The sequence below is a fragment of the Propithecus coquereli genome, unplaced genomic scaffold (genome assembly GCF_000956105.1).
Source record: "Propithecus coquereli isolate 6110/MARCELLA unplaced genomic scaffold, Pcoq_1.0 Scaffold164, whole genome shotgun sequence".
In the NCBI taxonomy this organism is placed as follows: Eukaryota; Metazoa; Chordata; class Mammalia; order Primates; family Indriidae; genus Propithecus; species Propithecus coquereli.
This window is the reverse complement of record NW_012140969.1, coordinates 4,262,295-4,277,088: the sequence shown is the minus strand read 5'-3', so window position 1 is coordinate 4,277,088 and position 14,794 is coordinate 4,262,295. Positions and strand designations below refer to the sequence as shown.

The 14,794-nt window shown below is 55.3% G+C and overlaps 2 protein-coding genes across 2 annotated transcripts in view; one reads left to right on the top strand and one right to left on the bottom strand.

Moving 5' to 3' along the window:
• The window catches only part of DCAF15 (DDB1 and CUL4 associated factor 15), a 7,555-nt gene extending 7,291 nt beyond the window's left edge, over nucleotides 1–264 (bottom strand). Inside the window, exon 1 of the mRNA XM_012641480.1 lies at nucleotides 100–264. Coding sequence (XP_012496934.1) covers nucleotides 100–231 — 132 coding nt within the window. The 5' untranslated portion in view covers nucleotides 232–264. The remainder of the gene's footprint in view (nucleotides 1–99) is intronic.
• A 9,387-nt stretch (nucleotides 265–9,651) lies between these two features.
• PODNL1 (podocan-like 1) lies at nucleotides 9,652–14,352 on the top strand. The gene is made up of 8 exons (XM_012641260.1): nucleotides 9,652–9,927; nucleotides 10,521–10,614; nucleotides 10,898–10,962; nucleotides 12,195–12,310; nucleotides 12,703–13,445; nucleotides 13,549–13,592; nucleotides 13,826–14,091; nucleotides 14,202–14,352. The coding sequence occupies exons 1-8, from the start codon at nucleotides 9,652–9,654 to the stop codon at nucleotides 14,350–14,352; spliced, it is 1,755 nt and encodes a 584-aa protein (XP_012496714.1).
• The last annotated feature ends 442 nt before the right edge of the window (nucleotides 14,353–14,794 follow it).

Sequence of the window (14,794 nt, the reverse complement as noted above, 5' to 3'; positions counted from 1 at the left end):
GCCCCCAACCCCTCACCCCGCGAACGCCCTCCCTCCCTCCGCCTCCCTCGTCCCTACTCCCCACCCTCCGGCGCGCTCCTCCCAGACTCCAGGACTCACCTTGACCCGCTCCAGCTGCTTGAGGACATGCTCCCGCCGCCGCCCTGCTGCCCGCTTCCCCCCGGCTCCCCCGGGGCCGCCGCCGCCGCTCCCGGCCGCGCTGTTCCGCTCCGATTTCGAGCTGGGCGCCATTTTCACCCCCTCCCTCCACTTCCGGAGCAACCGGCCCCTTCGCCCCACCCCCGCCGTCTCCTCATTGGCCCATTCTCGAGACAGCGGCCCGCCGGTTGAGTGAAAGCCCGCACTCGCGCTATGCCTGTCCATCAAAGCTGTCTCGGCTCTTGATTGGTAGCAAAGGTAACAGCCCCCGCGGCCCGTCGCCATATTCTCGCCCTCCCCCAAGGACGCACCAATTACGAGCCCCGTTTGCTTTCCTCGCCCAGAAAACTTTGATCTGATAGGTGAAGATAGTTGTCTATCTCAATGGCGTCACGCCCCCCTGTGGCTAGTGGGTTTCCATGGAGACCACGGGCGGTCCAGGCCCGTGGGCGGGGTGATGGGAGCCTGTGGTCCAGAAGGGCCGGAGTCCCAGCCCAGGGCTATCTGCGCCCAGACCCGGTGGGCAGAGGCCTGACGAGCATCCCTTGGCGGCCGAGCCAGGCCAAGGAAAGGGATTTGCAAAAGATAAAATTTAAAAAAAGAGAGAAAAGGTGAGATCCGATGAAAGCATCTTTTCTGTGTGTGGCCTGGTGGGCTGGTGATAATATCAGCGATAGCATCAATCACGTATTGCTTTACGTGTGCAGAACACGGTCCCGAGCTTCCAACAGTTCTATGTAGTAGGGCCCTGTCATGCCCATTCTACAGATAGTGGTAATACAAATAATTGTTGAATGTCGGCTGCGAGCATCGTCTTCGTGTACATTATCTCATTTCATCCTCTGAACGGTCTTCGAGATAGATTCTTTTATCTTCATTTTACATATGATGAAACAGAGACTTAAAGTGTAGTTATACTGAGTACCTGGCGCGTGTATACCATAGATGCAAGCTGTTGTTACTATAACCAGAGAGGAAATAAATGGCTTTCTCTCTTCCTGCTCTTCTAGGCTTATGTATTCATTTATTCAACAAGTATTTATTGAACAACTACTATGTCTACATTCTGGGGTTACAGCAGTGAACAAGACAAATGATACACAAGGAAATATATATCTAATTCCAGTTAGAGTTCGAGAGGTGAAGGAAGAAGATTGTTTACACAGGGCAGTTGGAGAAGGGTCCCACGAAGGTGAAGAGGAGGAATATTCCAGCCAAGACAAAATTTAAGTGGGGGCTGGGCACAGTGGCTCACGCTTATAATCCTAGCACTCCGGGAGGCCAAGGCTGGAGGATCGCTTGAGGTCAGGAGTTCGAGACCAGCCTGAGCAAGAATGAGACCCCGTCGATACTAAAAAATAGAAAAAATTACCAGGGCATGGTGGTGCGCACCTATAGTCTGAGCTACTTGGGAGGCTGAGGCAAGAGGATCACTTGAGCCCAGAGTTTGAGGTTGCTGTGAGCTGTGATGACACCACTGCACTCTCCCCAGGGTCACAAAGTGAGACCCTGTCTCAAAAAACAAAAGTTTCAGGGGGATTAAGGTGGCGCGATTAAGTGATTTTAAATAAACCAGTTGGGCCACAGCAGGAATGAGCGAGGAAAAAAGTGGGCAAGGAAAACAGAGGACTTCAAAATACGTAGGGAGTTTAGGGGGCTTGAAGGTAAGTAAGGCATTTAGATTTTACTCTTAAGCATAAAAGGAAGCCTCTGGAAGGTTTTCAGTGGATGATGGAATCTGATATGAGATTGCAAAGATCATTGTGATCCAAATAATTAAATAAGTACTCATGAGTTTAAACAGAGTTTAAACAGAGACTTAAAGTGAGGCTCTTTTTCCTACTGATATAAATAAATGGTTGAATAAATAAACGGGAAGAGGAAGGACCAATCTTCCTTATAGAAGATGTCTAATTAATAAATGTAGAAGGAATGAGAGAAATAGAAAGTCACCCTTAGGCGAACATCACAGTAATAATTGCAGCACGCAAGATCCACCAATGGATGCTAAATTTAGTAGATGAAACTTTAAGAAGAAGCAAGACAATTTGCCTACCCTCCATGTATCTTTCCCAAAATATTAATTACCAGGGAATTGTTAAGATACGTGCATAAATTCTTTGCTACTCCTCCCTCCAAGAGGTAGAGCTTAATTCCCCTCCTTGGGTATGGGCTGGATTTGGTGACTCCTTTCTAAGAAATAAAGCACTGAAGGGGAAAAACGTAACTTGACAGTGGAGAAACCTGGAATCTACTGCCTTAACCAAGTAATCAATGTCAACATCACCAGTCGTGTGGACATCATGGGCCCCTGACATGTGAGGGAGAGGACACTTGGACCTGTCTGATATCATCCCCAAAACCTGTAACCTCAATCGAATCATGAGATAGCATTAGACATTTGTCCTAAATTGAAGGACATTCTACAAAATACCTGACCAGTGTACTCCCAAGGTGACAAGGGCATGAGAAACAAAAAAGACCAAGAAACTGTCACAAATCAGAGGATACTAAGGAGATGTGACAACTAAATGTGATGGGATGCTTTGGATGGAACCCTGGACCAGAAAAAGGACGTCAAGGGAAAATTGGTGAAATTGAAATTTAGGTTCGCAGTTTAGTGACTAATACTATAATGAGGTTAGTTAATCTCTTAGTTGTGGCAAATGTGCCATGGCTATGAAAGATGTTAACATCAGGGGAAGGTGAGTGACAGATACAAAAGAACTCTCTGTACCAGCTTGGCAGATCTTCTGTAAATCTGAAATTATTTCAAAATAGAAAGTCTTTTGGCTGGGCACGGCGGCTCATGCCTGTGATCCCACCACTTTGGGAGGCCGAGGCGGGAGGGGATTGCTTGAGGTTGGGAGTTCGAGACTAGCCTGGGCAATATAGCAAGACACCATCACTATAAAAAATACAAAAAATTAGCTGGATGTGGTGATGCGCGCCTGTAGTCTCCACTACTCAGGAGGCTGAGGCAGGAGGATCACTTAAGCCCAAGAATTCTAGGTTATGGTGAGCTACGATCACACCACTGCACTCCAGCCTGGGCAACAAAGCAAGACCCTGTCTCTAAAAAAAAAAGAAAAAATTTAAAGAGTGGGACAGGGGAAGGGTACTAACAGTCAAAATGGAGAAAGGTGGCCATATTCAGAGCAAATGGGTCATGTTCATGGACTAGATATTGGGACAGGGGCAAGAAGAGCAGGATTAAAGATGACTTTAGCATCTGGGAGGGATATTTAGCAAAATGGTACTGCCATTTTCTGAAATGGGGAAGACTTGGGAGAAGTCAGTTTGGGCCAAGTCAGTTGAACATGTATATAGGGGAGAAAGAAATCAACCCCTTTTTCCGGCCAGGTGCGGTGGCTCACGCCTATAATCCTAGCATTCTGGGAGGCTGAGGTGGGAGGTTTTGCTTGAGATCAGGAGTTCGAGACCAGCCTGAGCAAGAGCGAGATGCTGTCTCTACTAAAAACAGAAAAATTAGCTGGGCGTGGTGGCACGAGCCTGTAGTCCCAGCTACTCGGGAGGCTGAGGCAGGAGGATCGTTTGAGCCCAGGAGTTGGAGGTTGCTGTGAGCTAGGCTGACGCCACGGCGCTCTAGCCCGGGCCACAGAGCGAGACTCTGTTCCCCTACCCCCACAAAAAAACCTGTTTTTCCTTCTATACTCACATCAGTCTCAATACTTCACTTCTGGCACCAGATGATGGTGGGGGGCGAGTGCTTCTCCTCTATCAAGCAATCTCTCAGGACACCAACTTGGTGTCCTACAATTTAGGCCAATTCTGGCAGGATCTATTTGGAGATAGCATCAGATCCCACAGGTTAAGGGCTCAGTACCACAAGGCTTCCCCACCTCCTTCCTTTGTGTCAATCATTTGCTAGAATGGATCACGGAACTCAGGAAAGCGTTTTATTTACTCTTATTCGTTTGTTATGAGAGGACACAACTTGGGACCAGCCGTATGGAAGAGATGCCCAGGGCAAAGTATGCTCTCTGGGCACACCTCCTTTCCAGCCTCTGCACATGTTCTGCAACCCAGAAGCTTTCCAAATTCTGACCTTTTGAGGTTTCATCACGTGGGCATGATTGATTAAATCACTGGCCATCAGGGGTCAGCTCAGCCTTCAGCCCTTCTCCTTTCCTTCTGAGGTTGAGGGTGGGGCTAGAAGTTCCAACCCTCTAATCACAGGGTTGGTTCCCATGGCAACCAGCCCCCATGCTGAGGCTCTCCAAGAGCCCCCAGCCACCAGTCATCTCATTAGCATACAAAAGACACACTTTGGAGATTGTTAGGCTGGGATCGAATTTGCAGGTGGCAGATACAGGCCAAGAGGGCAGTTCCTAGGGGTGGAGAAGAAGGGCCGGGGTGGAACCAGTCGGGAAGGGACTCCAGGAAAACAGAACACCTGACAATCGTGTATAGCAGTCATCTGGTAACATCCCAGACCGCCCATAAACCTTCGCCCGACCAGGCTGATAAAAGGAAACCACCTGGAAGTCCTTAACCTCCACTTGTGCAGACTGACCTGTTCCTTTCTCTGGAACGTATTTTCACTTTGTGTAGCTTCCTTCTTTTCTACCATCTTGTACCCTTCTTCTCTCTTTCTTCTTTTCTACAATGACAGTGGTTTGTGTGGAATTCCTTTCTGCCTGTGTTCACTCCATGGCACGAGCCCTGCTTGTGATTCTTCCAAGGAAGGAACCAAAGAAATAGGACATTTCTCTTTCAAAACCCAGCCCTGACAGAGACTCCAAGGGTTTTAGGAGCTGTGTGCCAGAAAACCTGGACAAAACCAAAATATATATTTCTTATTATATCACAACAACATAGCATATCTTTAGCAGGAGGTTCCCATGCCTCCTGCAGCCCCTAGGTCCTTGGGGAACAAAGCCTTTCCCAAGAGTTGTTAGGAACTCAGGATAGGTGACTTTCCAGCACTGTGGCTAAACTGCTCTCGTCCTGGCAACCTCAGGTCCTCTCTGCCAGTGACCTCCTTCCCTGGAAGGGCAAAACCATGCAGGGATCCCCTTCATCTCCTTTCCAGACCCTTGCCCAGTGGAAGAGATTTTCTATCAGTTCCTGTGTAACAACCCCAAATACAGTGCTGTAAAACAACAATGCTCATTTATCATCATTATCTCTCATGGTCCTAAGTGCTGTCTGGGTTCAGCAGGATGGTTTTCCCTCCAGGTCTGTCACACAGTTAAAGTCATACAGTGGCTGGGGCCAAAGTCACCTCAGAGGCTTCCTCACTTCCTTGCTGGTTGTTGGTAGGGACCTCAGCTAGAACTATCAGTCAGAACAGAACAGAGTGGCTTCTCCAATTGTCTTGGGCTTCCTTACAGCGTGGCGTCTGGCTTCCACTGGCAAACTCTGAGAGACAGACCCAGAAAACATTTGTATCACCTCTCATGACCTAGGCTCAAATATTGCAATGTCTCGGGCCCACTAGACTCTGTTGATTTCATTAGGCACAAAGATCCACCTGGGTTGAAGGGAAGGTGATTTAGAAGCCATTTCTTGATGGGGGAAGCCAAGGGTGCACTATAAGAAAAGCACGTGGTAAGGCCGGGTGCGGTGGCTCACACCTGTAATCCTAGCTCTCTGGGAGGCCGAGGCGGGCGGATTGTTTGAGCTCAGGAGTTCGAAACCAGCCTGAGCAAGAGCGAGACCCCGTCTCTACTAAAAATAGAAAGAAATTAATCAGACAACTAAAAATATATAGAAAAAATTAGCCGGGCATGGTGGTGCATGCCTGTAGTCCCAGCTACTCGGGAGGCTGAGGCAGGAGGATGGCTTGAGCCCAGGAGTTTGAGGTTGCTGTGAGCTAGGCTGATGCCACGGCACTCACTCTAGCCCAGGCAAAAGAGTGAGACTTTGTCTCAAAAAAAAAAAAAGAAAAGAAAAGAAAAGAAAAGCACGTGGTATATGAGACATTGTTATGGCCATCGCTGAAAATTACAATACGATCTACCCTGAGCATCTTTTATCGAATATTGAGAATATACAAAATAATATTATTTTAAAATATATGTACACTCCACCTATATAAGAAGAAAATTATTACCAGTATCCTTGAAGACCCCTAAGCTTATCCTCTGCTAAGATAACCAACTTCTAGAATCTTGTTCTATAATTCCCATAAGTTTATATCTGTAAATGATATATTATTTGTTTTGCCAGCTTTGCCCTTCATACAAATGGACTCATAATGATGATAGTCTCCTATAACTTGCTTTTTTCACTCAACAGTGTGACACTGGGAATTAATCGTATTGTGTGTAGTTGGGGTTCATTCATTCTCACTTCCACGTAGTGAATGCCTGGTGATGGGAAATGTGGATATTTCCAGTTTGGAGGCTATCATATTAAGTGCTTCTGGAACACTCATGTACGTTTCTCCCAGGGCAAGAGTTTCTCTGGGGCACATACATTGGAATGGAATTATCAGTATGTGCCCAGTTGTTTTCTAAAGTGGTTATACCAATCCACACTTGTAACAACAGGAGCATTCTGTTGCTCTCTGCATCCTTACCACCACTGGACATTGTCACAGGTTTTTTCTTTTTTTTTTTTACAGACAAGGTCTCATTCCGTTGCTCAGGTTGGAGTGCAGTGGTGTGATCATAGCTCGCTGCAGCCTCCAACTCCTGGGCTCAAGTGATCCTCCCATCTCAGCCTCCCAGAGTAGCTGGGACTATAGGTACGTGCCACCACACTTGGCGAATTATTTTTTTGTAGAGATGGGGTCTCACTATGTTGCCCAGGCTGGTCTCAAACTCCTGGCTCAAGCGATCCTCCTACCTTGGCCTCCCAAAGTGCTGGGATTACAGGTGTGAGCCACTGAACCTAATCAGTCTCAGTTCTTTAGATAGGTCAGAAACACAGCAATGATGTATCATTTATCCCTGTTGGGAGCATCCCGATAAATAAATGTATCCATATTCTAGTTATTGAAAAAAGATGTAACCTTCTCCAGGCAGCCTCCTGAGACCTCCATCCTCCAAGCTGGTTTTGGTGCTCTCTTTGTGTTTTCTTCTCCTTTCATATCATTGCTACTACCTCAGTAGAGCTGTGGTTTATGCACATTTAAGATACGTATATTCTACTAAACACGTAAAACATATAGAAGGACATTGCAGCTCCTGAAAAGGAGTCGACCTGCCAGTACATTTGCCAGCGGGTGGTAGGGACAAGCGTGAGGGACTGAGAAGGGTGCATGTCCCATCCCTCAACTGCCATTTGTATCTCACTGCATGAACATCTTGCTTCCCAAAGTGAAATTTGAGGCTCATAGGTGGGTTTTTTGGGTACACCATAGTGCCATGGTTTGAATGTCTGTCCCCTCCAAAACACATGTTGAAATTTGATTGCCATCGTAACAGGAAGGGCACTAATTCCATTCATGAGGGCGCCACCCTCATAACCTAATCACCTCCCCAAAGCCCCACCTCTTAATATCATCCCCTTGGGGTTTAGGATTTCAACATGAAACCGCCCTTTATAAAATTAATAAAAGGCTGCAAGATGGGAACTGTGGTAGGGGCCTGAACTCCGCAAAGCTATAGGCATAGTCCAAAAAAAAAAAAAAAACAAAAAAAACCCCAGCCATTGTTCCCTAGCTTGCCTTCCTGTATTCACTTACTGCTTAAGAGTCACGTATCCTCGACTGGTCTACGATTTGTGAATTCCCCAATCGCTTCTATAGATTGCTGTTATAAAATCTAAGACTGGTCTTTGAGATACCTTCCAGACTCTGCATTTGGGAAAACCAACAGCTGCCAAACGGACCAATGGGCATATGTGGGAACTGACTCCACAGGTCTGGCAACCCTCTACCCCAGAATTGTCTCAGCCAAGAAGGCAATTCCTGCTTCCCAGTCCTATGAGTTCATCTCCAGTCCTCCCCTCCCCTCCCCTCCCTCCCTCCCTTTCTTCCTTCCTGCCTTCCTTCCTTCCTTCCTTCCCCCCCTCTCTCTCTTTCTTTTCTTTTTTTTTTTTTGAGACAGGGTCTCACTCTGTCGCCCAAGTTGGAATACAGTGGTGCCATCATAGCTCACCGCAGCCTCCAACTCCTGGGCTCAAGCGATCCTCCTGCCTCAGCCTCCCGAGTAGCTGGGACTACAGGTGTTGGCCACCACAACCAACTAATTTTTACATTTTTTGTAGAGGAGGGGTCTCGCTCTTGCTCAGGCTCCTCAGTGTTTTCTGTCCCTATGTCACTGCCTGTCTCCCCTGGAATAAACGCACTCAATCCTCATCTTGAACTCTGCTTCTGGGAGACCCCAATCTCTGTCCCTGCCCTTGCCCAGCCCAGCCTGGTGCCTCGGCCACTCCCAAGCTGAGCAGATACCAGTCTTAGAACGTTCTACCCTCTACCTCTTTTTGCTTCACAACAGCCCTTCGAGGGAAAGGGCTCTATGTCGTCGTCCCCGTTTTACATGTGGGAAGGCTGAGATTTGGGCAGGAAGGGGACTTGGCTGAAGTCGCCCCCTTGGTAAGTGGTGGGACGAGGGGATTTGACCTTGGGCGGAGACTGGCTTCCTCACCACCTCCCCACCGCACCCCCCACTCCCATGTTGAGGCTTCATCTGCACCCCCTCATTCAATCCTTACACCACCACTGTGGACTGAGACAATCACGATCCCACTTTACAGAGAGGGAAACTGAGGCCCAGAGAGGTGGCAGAGCCCAGGTTTAGACCCAGGCAGGCTGGCACCGAGCTCACACCCTTAAACACTGGCTGGTGCCTGGATACATGTCATTTCCTTTCGAGCGGCTGTGGCCATTTGGGGAGGGGGGTGTCTGGCTGCCAGCGGGCCGGGCAGGCAGAGGGGAGGAGGGGCTCAGGCCAGAGACCTGGTCCAAAGCTCACCTACCCCAAGCTCCCCTCCTGACCCCTCACTGTCCGCCCCAGCTCCTCCTTGGGGACGCCCTTGTGCCCCAAAACCTCCCCCACACCTCCTTCCACACCCCTACTCCTGCGGTCAGCCCAAATACCAGACAGGGCGAATCTCAGCTTTTCCCCAAACATTCCTTGTTCCTGTGGCCCGGCCCAGGCTGGCTGAGGTTACGAAAGCAGAGCTGGGGTGGTTGTTGGGGGGGGGACCGACCGGGCTGGCCTGTCCTCACCACCCCATCCGGCCGCCTGCCCGCCCTCCCCAGGGCGGAGAAGGGGGTGGGCCAGCGTCCCCTGAGTCCTCGGGAGAACAGGCTGTGTGTGCGGGGGGTGGCCTGGGCTGAGAGATGGGGGGCGGTGGCGGCCACGGCAGAGGCTCCAGGAGGTGACCGCCTGGTTTCCATTAGGGAGCCCTGGTCGGCAGCTCGGGCGAGACGGCAGAGTCGGGCCGGCTATGGTAAGGTGGGGCAGGGGAGGGTCTGAGGGTGGGGCCTGCCTGCCCCCCACCCCAGCTCTGCCAACTGGCTATTGCCACCCTTGCCTGCCCTGCCACCCGTCTGCCACCCAGCCCCTCCCTGGAGGAGGGGATGCTGCAGTCGCCATGGCGACCCTGTGCCTAGCCTGGGGACGCGCTGACCCCTCCCTCCCCTCCCAGCGGCTAAGCCTGCTGCTGCTTCTGCTGTGGCCAGGCCCCCTGGCCACCCCCGGCATGGAGGATGCCGCCTTCCCCCACCTGGGGGAGAGCTCGCAGCCCCCGCCCCGGGCCTGCCCCCCGCGCTGCTCCTGTCCCCGGGCGGACACCGTGGACTGCAATGGCTTGGACCTTCAGGTGTTCCCAGACAACATCACCAGGGCTGCGCAACACCTCTCCCTGCAGGTGGATCCAGGGAGGCGACAGGAGGGCGGGGACCAGGGGGGGTGAGACCCAGAGGCCAGAGGTGCAGGCGGGCCGTGCATGGAGCCTACCTGTGAGAGGGGGCGAGGAGGTGGCAGAGCTGGAGGTTGGCCTTGACCGTGTGCCAGGGGACAGAGGGGGTGGGGGCTGAGAGTTAGGCGGTGTTGGGGTCACCATCTTGGCAGTTACGGGGTTGTTTGGGGTCGCGTGATGAGGAGTTTGGGGTTGATTATGGGGGCATGGGGCCAACGTCTTGGCAGCGAGGGGATGTTTGGGTGGGGTTGATTGTGGGGTGATGGGGTGTTGGGACCAAGGTCTTGGTGGTTATGGGGTTTGGGTCAGCATGGGTTGATGGGGCATTTGGGGTCGACCGTGTTCGGGTGTTGCAGCATTTGGGGTTGATTGTGGGGGTGTCGGGGTCAAGGTCTTGGCAGTTACAGGGCTGCTTGGGGACAGGGTGATGGGGTGTGGGGCTTGTCTGGGCTGATGGGGAGTTGAGAAGTAGGGCTTGGGGTCGCTTGGCAGCGAACGGTCCCAGGGTCAGGGCTGTGACCGTCCCGACCCCCATCCCACAGAACAACCAGCTACAGGAGCTGCCCTACAACGAGCTGTCGCGCCTCAGCCGCCTGCGGACCCTCAACCTGCACAACAACCTCATCTCCTCCGAGGGTGGGGGCGCAGCCGCCGGCCCCTCCCCCGCCCGGGCTGCGGGCAGCTCTGTGGCAGTTCCCGGAACTGCCCTTTGCTGAGCAGGACGGAAACTCAGGGGTGGGGGGGCTGGAGGGGCGATGTGGCTTTCGAGTAGGGGTGGCGGGAGGGGGACTTGAGAGCTCCGGGAGCCTCTGCCAGTTCCCGGCCCGGGGCCCTGGGGCAGCTGGGAGCCCAGCCCCCGCCACCACCGCCAGCAAGGCCAGGCCTGGGGTCCCCTCACCACCCCGCACGCCCCCCGCAGGCCTGCCCGATGAAGCCTTCGAGTCCCTCACGCAGCTGCAGCACATCTACGTGGCGCACAACAGGGTGAGCCCCCAGCTCCACCGAGGCGCCGCCCGGCCAGGGAGCAGCCCAGGGGAGAGCCCGGGACGGGACGCACGGGGACCAGCGCGCTATGGGCTGTGCTCCCGCAGCTCTCCGTCGCCCCGCAGTTCCTGCCCCGCTCCCTCCGCGTGGCCGATCTGGCTGCCAACCAAGTGATGGAGATCTTCCCCCTGACCTTCGGCGAGAAGCCGGCGCTCAGGTAGCCCCTGGCCCCGCTTGGCCCCGCCGCCCACCCTCAGGTGTGGCAAGGGTCACTGTCCATTCTGAGGGGCTGGGGGGGGCGGCTAAGTCCTTTCCCTGGGGGCGTGTAAGGGGGCAGAGCTCTACCCTGGGGTCCGACGGGGGAGACAGGCCCGCTACGCTGTGTCCGGAGAACTGCAGGCTGCCGGCGGGCGCATGCGGGCACACACGCGCGCACACATTCACACGCACACGCACACACATTCACACGCACACACACATTCACGCGCACACACACACATCCATACTAACACGCTCACATGCACACACACATTCGCACACCCAGACTCACACGCATGCACACTCACATGCACACAATCATGCACACGTGTTCGCTCACAATCACTCTTGAGCGCGCACTCACAGGCTTGCATGCACGCACACAATTACACATACGTGCTCGCGCACACGCAGTCGCACGCTTACGCACTCACACGCTGAAGGTGGCCCGGAACGGGTTTGGGGCGGGAGTGGGGGGCTGCAGGGAGGTGGGGGGCAGGCCGGTGGCCGGAGCCTGGCTCCCCTCAGGTCCGTGTACCTCCACAACAACCAGCTGAACAACGCTGGGCTGCCGCCCGACGCCTTCCGCGGCTCCGAGGCCATTGCCACCCTCAGTCTCTCGAGCAACCGGCTCAGCTACCTGCCGCCCAGCCTGCCGCCCTCGCTCGAGCGGCTCCACCTGCAGGTGCCCGTCCTTCTCCTCCCTGCCCTGCGTCCCCGCCGGGGCTCAGGCCCCCTTCACCTCTGCCCTGGGGCACCCCTCACTTTCCATTCTCCCAAATGTCCCCCAAAACCCCAGCAGTCAGAATGGCCTTTCTCTGAATCCCTTCCACTGATGTGGGTTGTTTGCAACACTCGCTGAGCAGCCTTGCTCAAGGCCGGCTCCCTGTCACTCCCTTACTCAAGAACCTTCGATGGCTCCCCTCTGTCCTCTCTCCCAGACCCTCTGGCTCATCCTCTTCTCCCTTCTCCAGAACAATCTCATCTCCAAGGTGCCCCGAGGAGCCCTGAGCCGCCAGACCCAACTCCGTGAGCTCTACCTCCAGCACAACCAGCTGACAGACAATGGCTTGGACGCCACAACCTTCAGGTGCCACCTCGTGGGGGCAGAGGAGCCCGAGTATTATAGTCTGGGGGGGTCCTGGGGGGGTCCCAACCTTCTGTGCCCCTCCCCTGTATGGCCTCCTGCACATCGAGCAGGTGTCCCTGTTCCCAACTGCCCTGCACCGAGGTTTCATTAGCTGACTTCACACGCATTTCTCTCGGACCCAGGACTCTCTCCTGGGCACTTCCGGAACTCTCAGGCTGGAATCTGCCCCGACCAGCCCGAATTTCCCTCCCACCCAGATCCCTCAACTCATGACCCTCAGGTTGAAATCTCCAGCTTAAGTCTGAGGACCCCTCCGCATCATCGTCCCCTGCAAGATCGGTCAGGTCCCCGCTCTGAGTGCCTGGCCCGACGCCCACCCTCTGTCCCACCAGCAAGCTGCACAGCCTCGAGTACCTGGACCTGTCCCACAACCAGCTGGCCACAGTGCCCGCCGGCCTGCCCCGGACCCTGGCCGTCCTGCACCTGGGCCGAAACCGCATCCGACGGGTGGAGGCGGCTCGGCTGCGCGGGGTGCGGCGTCTGCGCTACCTGCTACTGCAGCACAACGAGCTGGGAAGCTCGGGGCTGCCCGCCGGGGCGCTGCGCCCACTGCGGGGCCTGCACACGCTGCACCTCTATGGCAATGGGCTGGACCGCGTGCCCCTGGCGCTGCCCCGCCGCCTGCACGCCCTGGTGCTGCCCCACAACCACGTGGCCGCGCTGGGCGCCCGCGACCTGACCTCTACGCCTGGGCTGGCGGAGCTCAACCTGGCCTATAACCGCCTGGCCAGCGCCCGTGTGCACCGCCGGGCCTTCCGCCGGTTGCGCAGCCTGCGTAGCCTCGACCTGGCTGGCAACCAGCTGACCCGGCTGCCCACGGGCCTGCCGACCGGCCTGCGTGCCCTGCGCCTGCAGCGCAACCAGCTGCGGGTGCTCGAGCCCGAGCCACTGGCCAGCCTGGACCAGCTGCGGGAGCTCAGCCTGGCACACAACCGGCTCCGGGTCGGTGACATTGGGCCCGGCACCTGGCATGAGCTGCAGGCCCTCCAGGTCAGGGACAGGCTGGTTAGCCACGCTGTCCCCACCCCTCTGCCGCCTGCCAAGTTCTTCCCCACACCAAGCCCCTGTCCCCACTGTGGGCCAGCCCTGGGGTAGCTGAGACAGACTCAGCCTCCAGGACTTTGGCTGTGTTGTCCTTGTCACCTGGTCCTATGCCTCCACCCCCTCCACCTCCCTAGGTAACATCTCGGCTTCTCGCAATTCCAGAGTTCTAGAAGCATCTGTGGGTGCCAGGCACTGCTCTAGGCAGTGGAGATGCAGCCACTGGGCACTGAACACCACAGCTCTTGACCCCCGCCCCCCAAAACATCCCAGTTAGGGAGCAAGGCCATCGATGGCCATGATAATTAGTAAATGACAGAGTGTTAGAAGGCGACGAAGGGTGTGGTGTGGAGGAAATACCACCTTCGTCAGTGACTCACTGAACTAGGCGGAGACCTGTCTGTCTGTCCCCAGTGCCTGGAACAGGGCCTGCCCCGGGAGGGCCTGCGAGGAGAGGGGCTGGGGGCTGCTGAGCCCGATGGCCCAGGGACCTGGGGCTGCCACGTAGCCGTCTCTGCCCTGCCCGCCCAGGTACTGGACCTCAGCCACAATGAGCTGTCCTTTGTGCCCCCGGACCTGCCCGAGGCCCTGGAGGAGCTGCACTTGGAGGGCAACCGCATCAGCCACGTGGGCCCCGAGGCCTTCCTCAGCACGCCCCGCCTGCGCGCCCTCTTCCTCAGGTGCAGGAAGGGGCTGCTGGGGAGATCGAGGTGGGCAGGGGAGGGCCCAGGTGGGTCAGGACGGTGGTGGCCCACTCCTGCCACCTGCCCATGACCGCTTCTCTGTCCAGGGCCAACAGGCTTCACATGACGAGCATCGCCGCCGAGGCCTTCCTGGGCCTCCCGCACCTGCGCGTGGTGGACACGGCAGGTAACCCCGAGCAGGTGCTGGTGCGGCTGCCGCCCGCCACCCCACGCGGGCCACGGGCAGGGGGCTCCTGAGCCTGGAGGGGCCCAGCAGAGCAGCCCTGAGCCCTGGGGCTCTGCTGGGCCACGGACTGAGGACACAGCACCCACCTATGGCCCCTTGCCCGGCTCTCCCAGGCCTCAAGGACTGGGCTTGCTCTGGTGGCCTGGGGGACGGGGGAGGGGCTGAAGCAAGCAGCTGGCACACTCCAGGTGCACAGACCACGGTGGCCCGGTGGGACACACCCTCCCACCCCCCATGCAGATGGAGACAGCGACAATAAAACCTAACACTTTGAGTGCTCACCACAGACCAGGCACCATTTGGGGGGCTCTGCCCACTGGCTCTTCCCTGCAACGCTGCAGTGGCAGCTCTCTCCCTCCCCAAGTCCAGCTGGGGAAACTGAGGCTCTGGGACACCAGATCCAGGCCCCTGGGCCAGTCAGCAACAGGTCTGGACTTTTAGGTCCCGAGACAC

Coding starts and splice junctions, on each gene's coding strand:
- PODNL1 (XM_012641260.1), top strand. CDS start 9,652: ATGGCGACCCTGTGCCTAGCCTGGGGACGCGCTGACCCCTCCCTCCCC. Junction 9,928..10,520: donor CGCAACACCTCTCCCTGCAG/GTGGATCCAGGG, acceptor CCCATCCCACAG/AACAACCAGCTACAGGAGCT. Junction 13,446..13,548: donor ACCAAGCCCCTGTCCCCACT/GTGGGCCAGCCC, acceptor CCACCTCCCTAG/GTAACATCTCGGCTTCTCGC.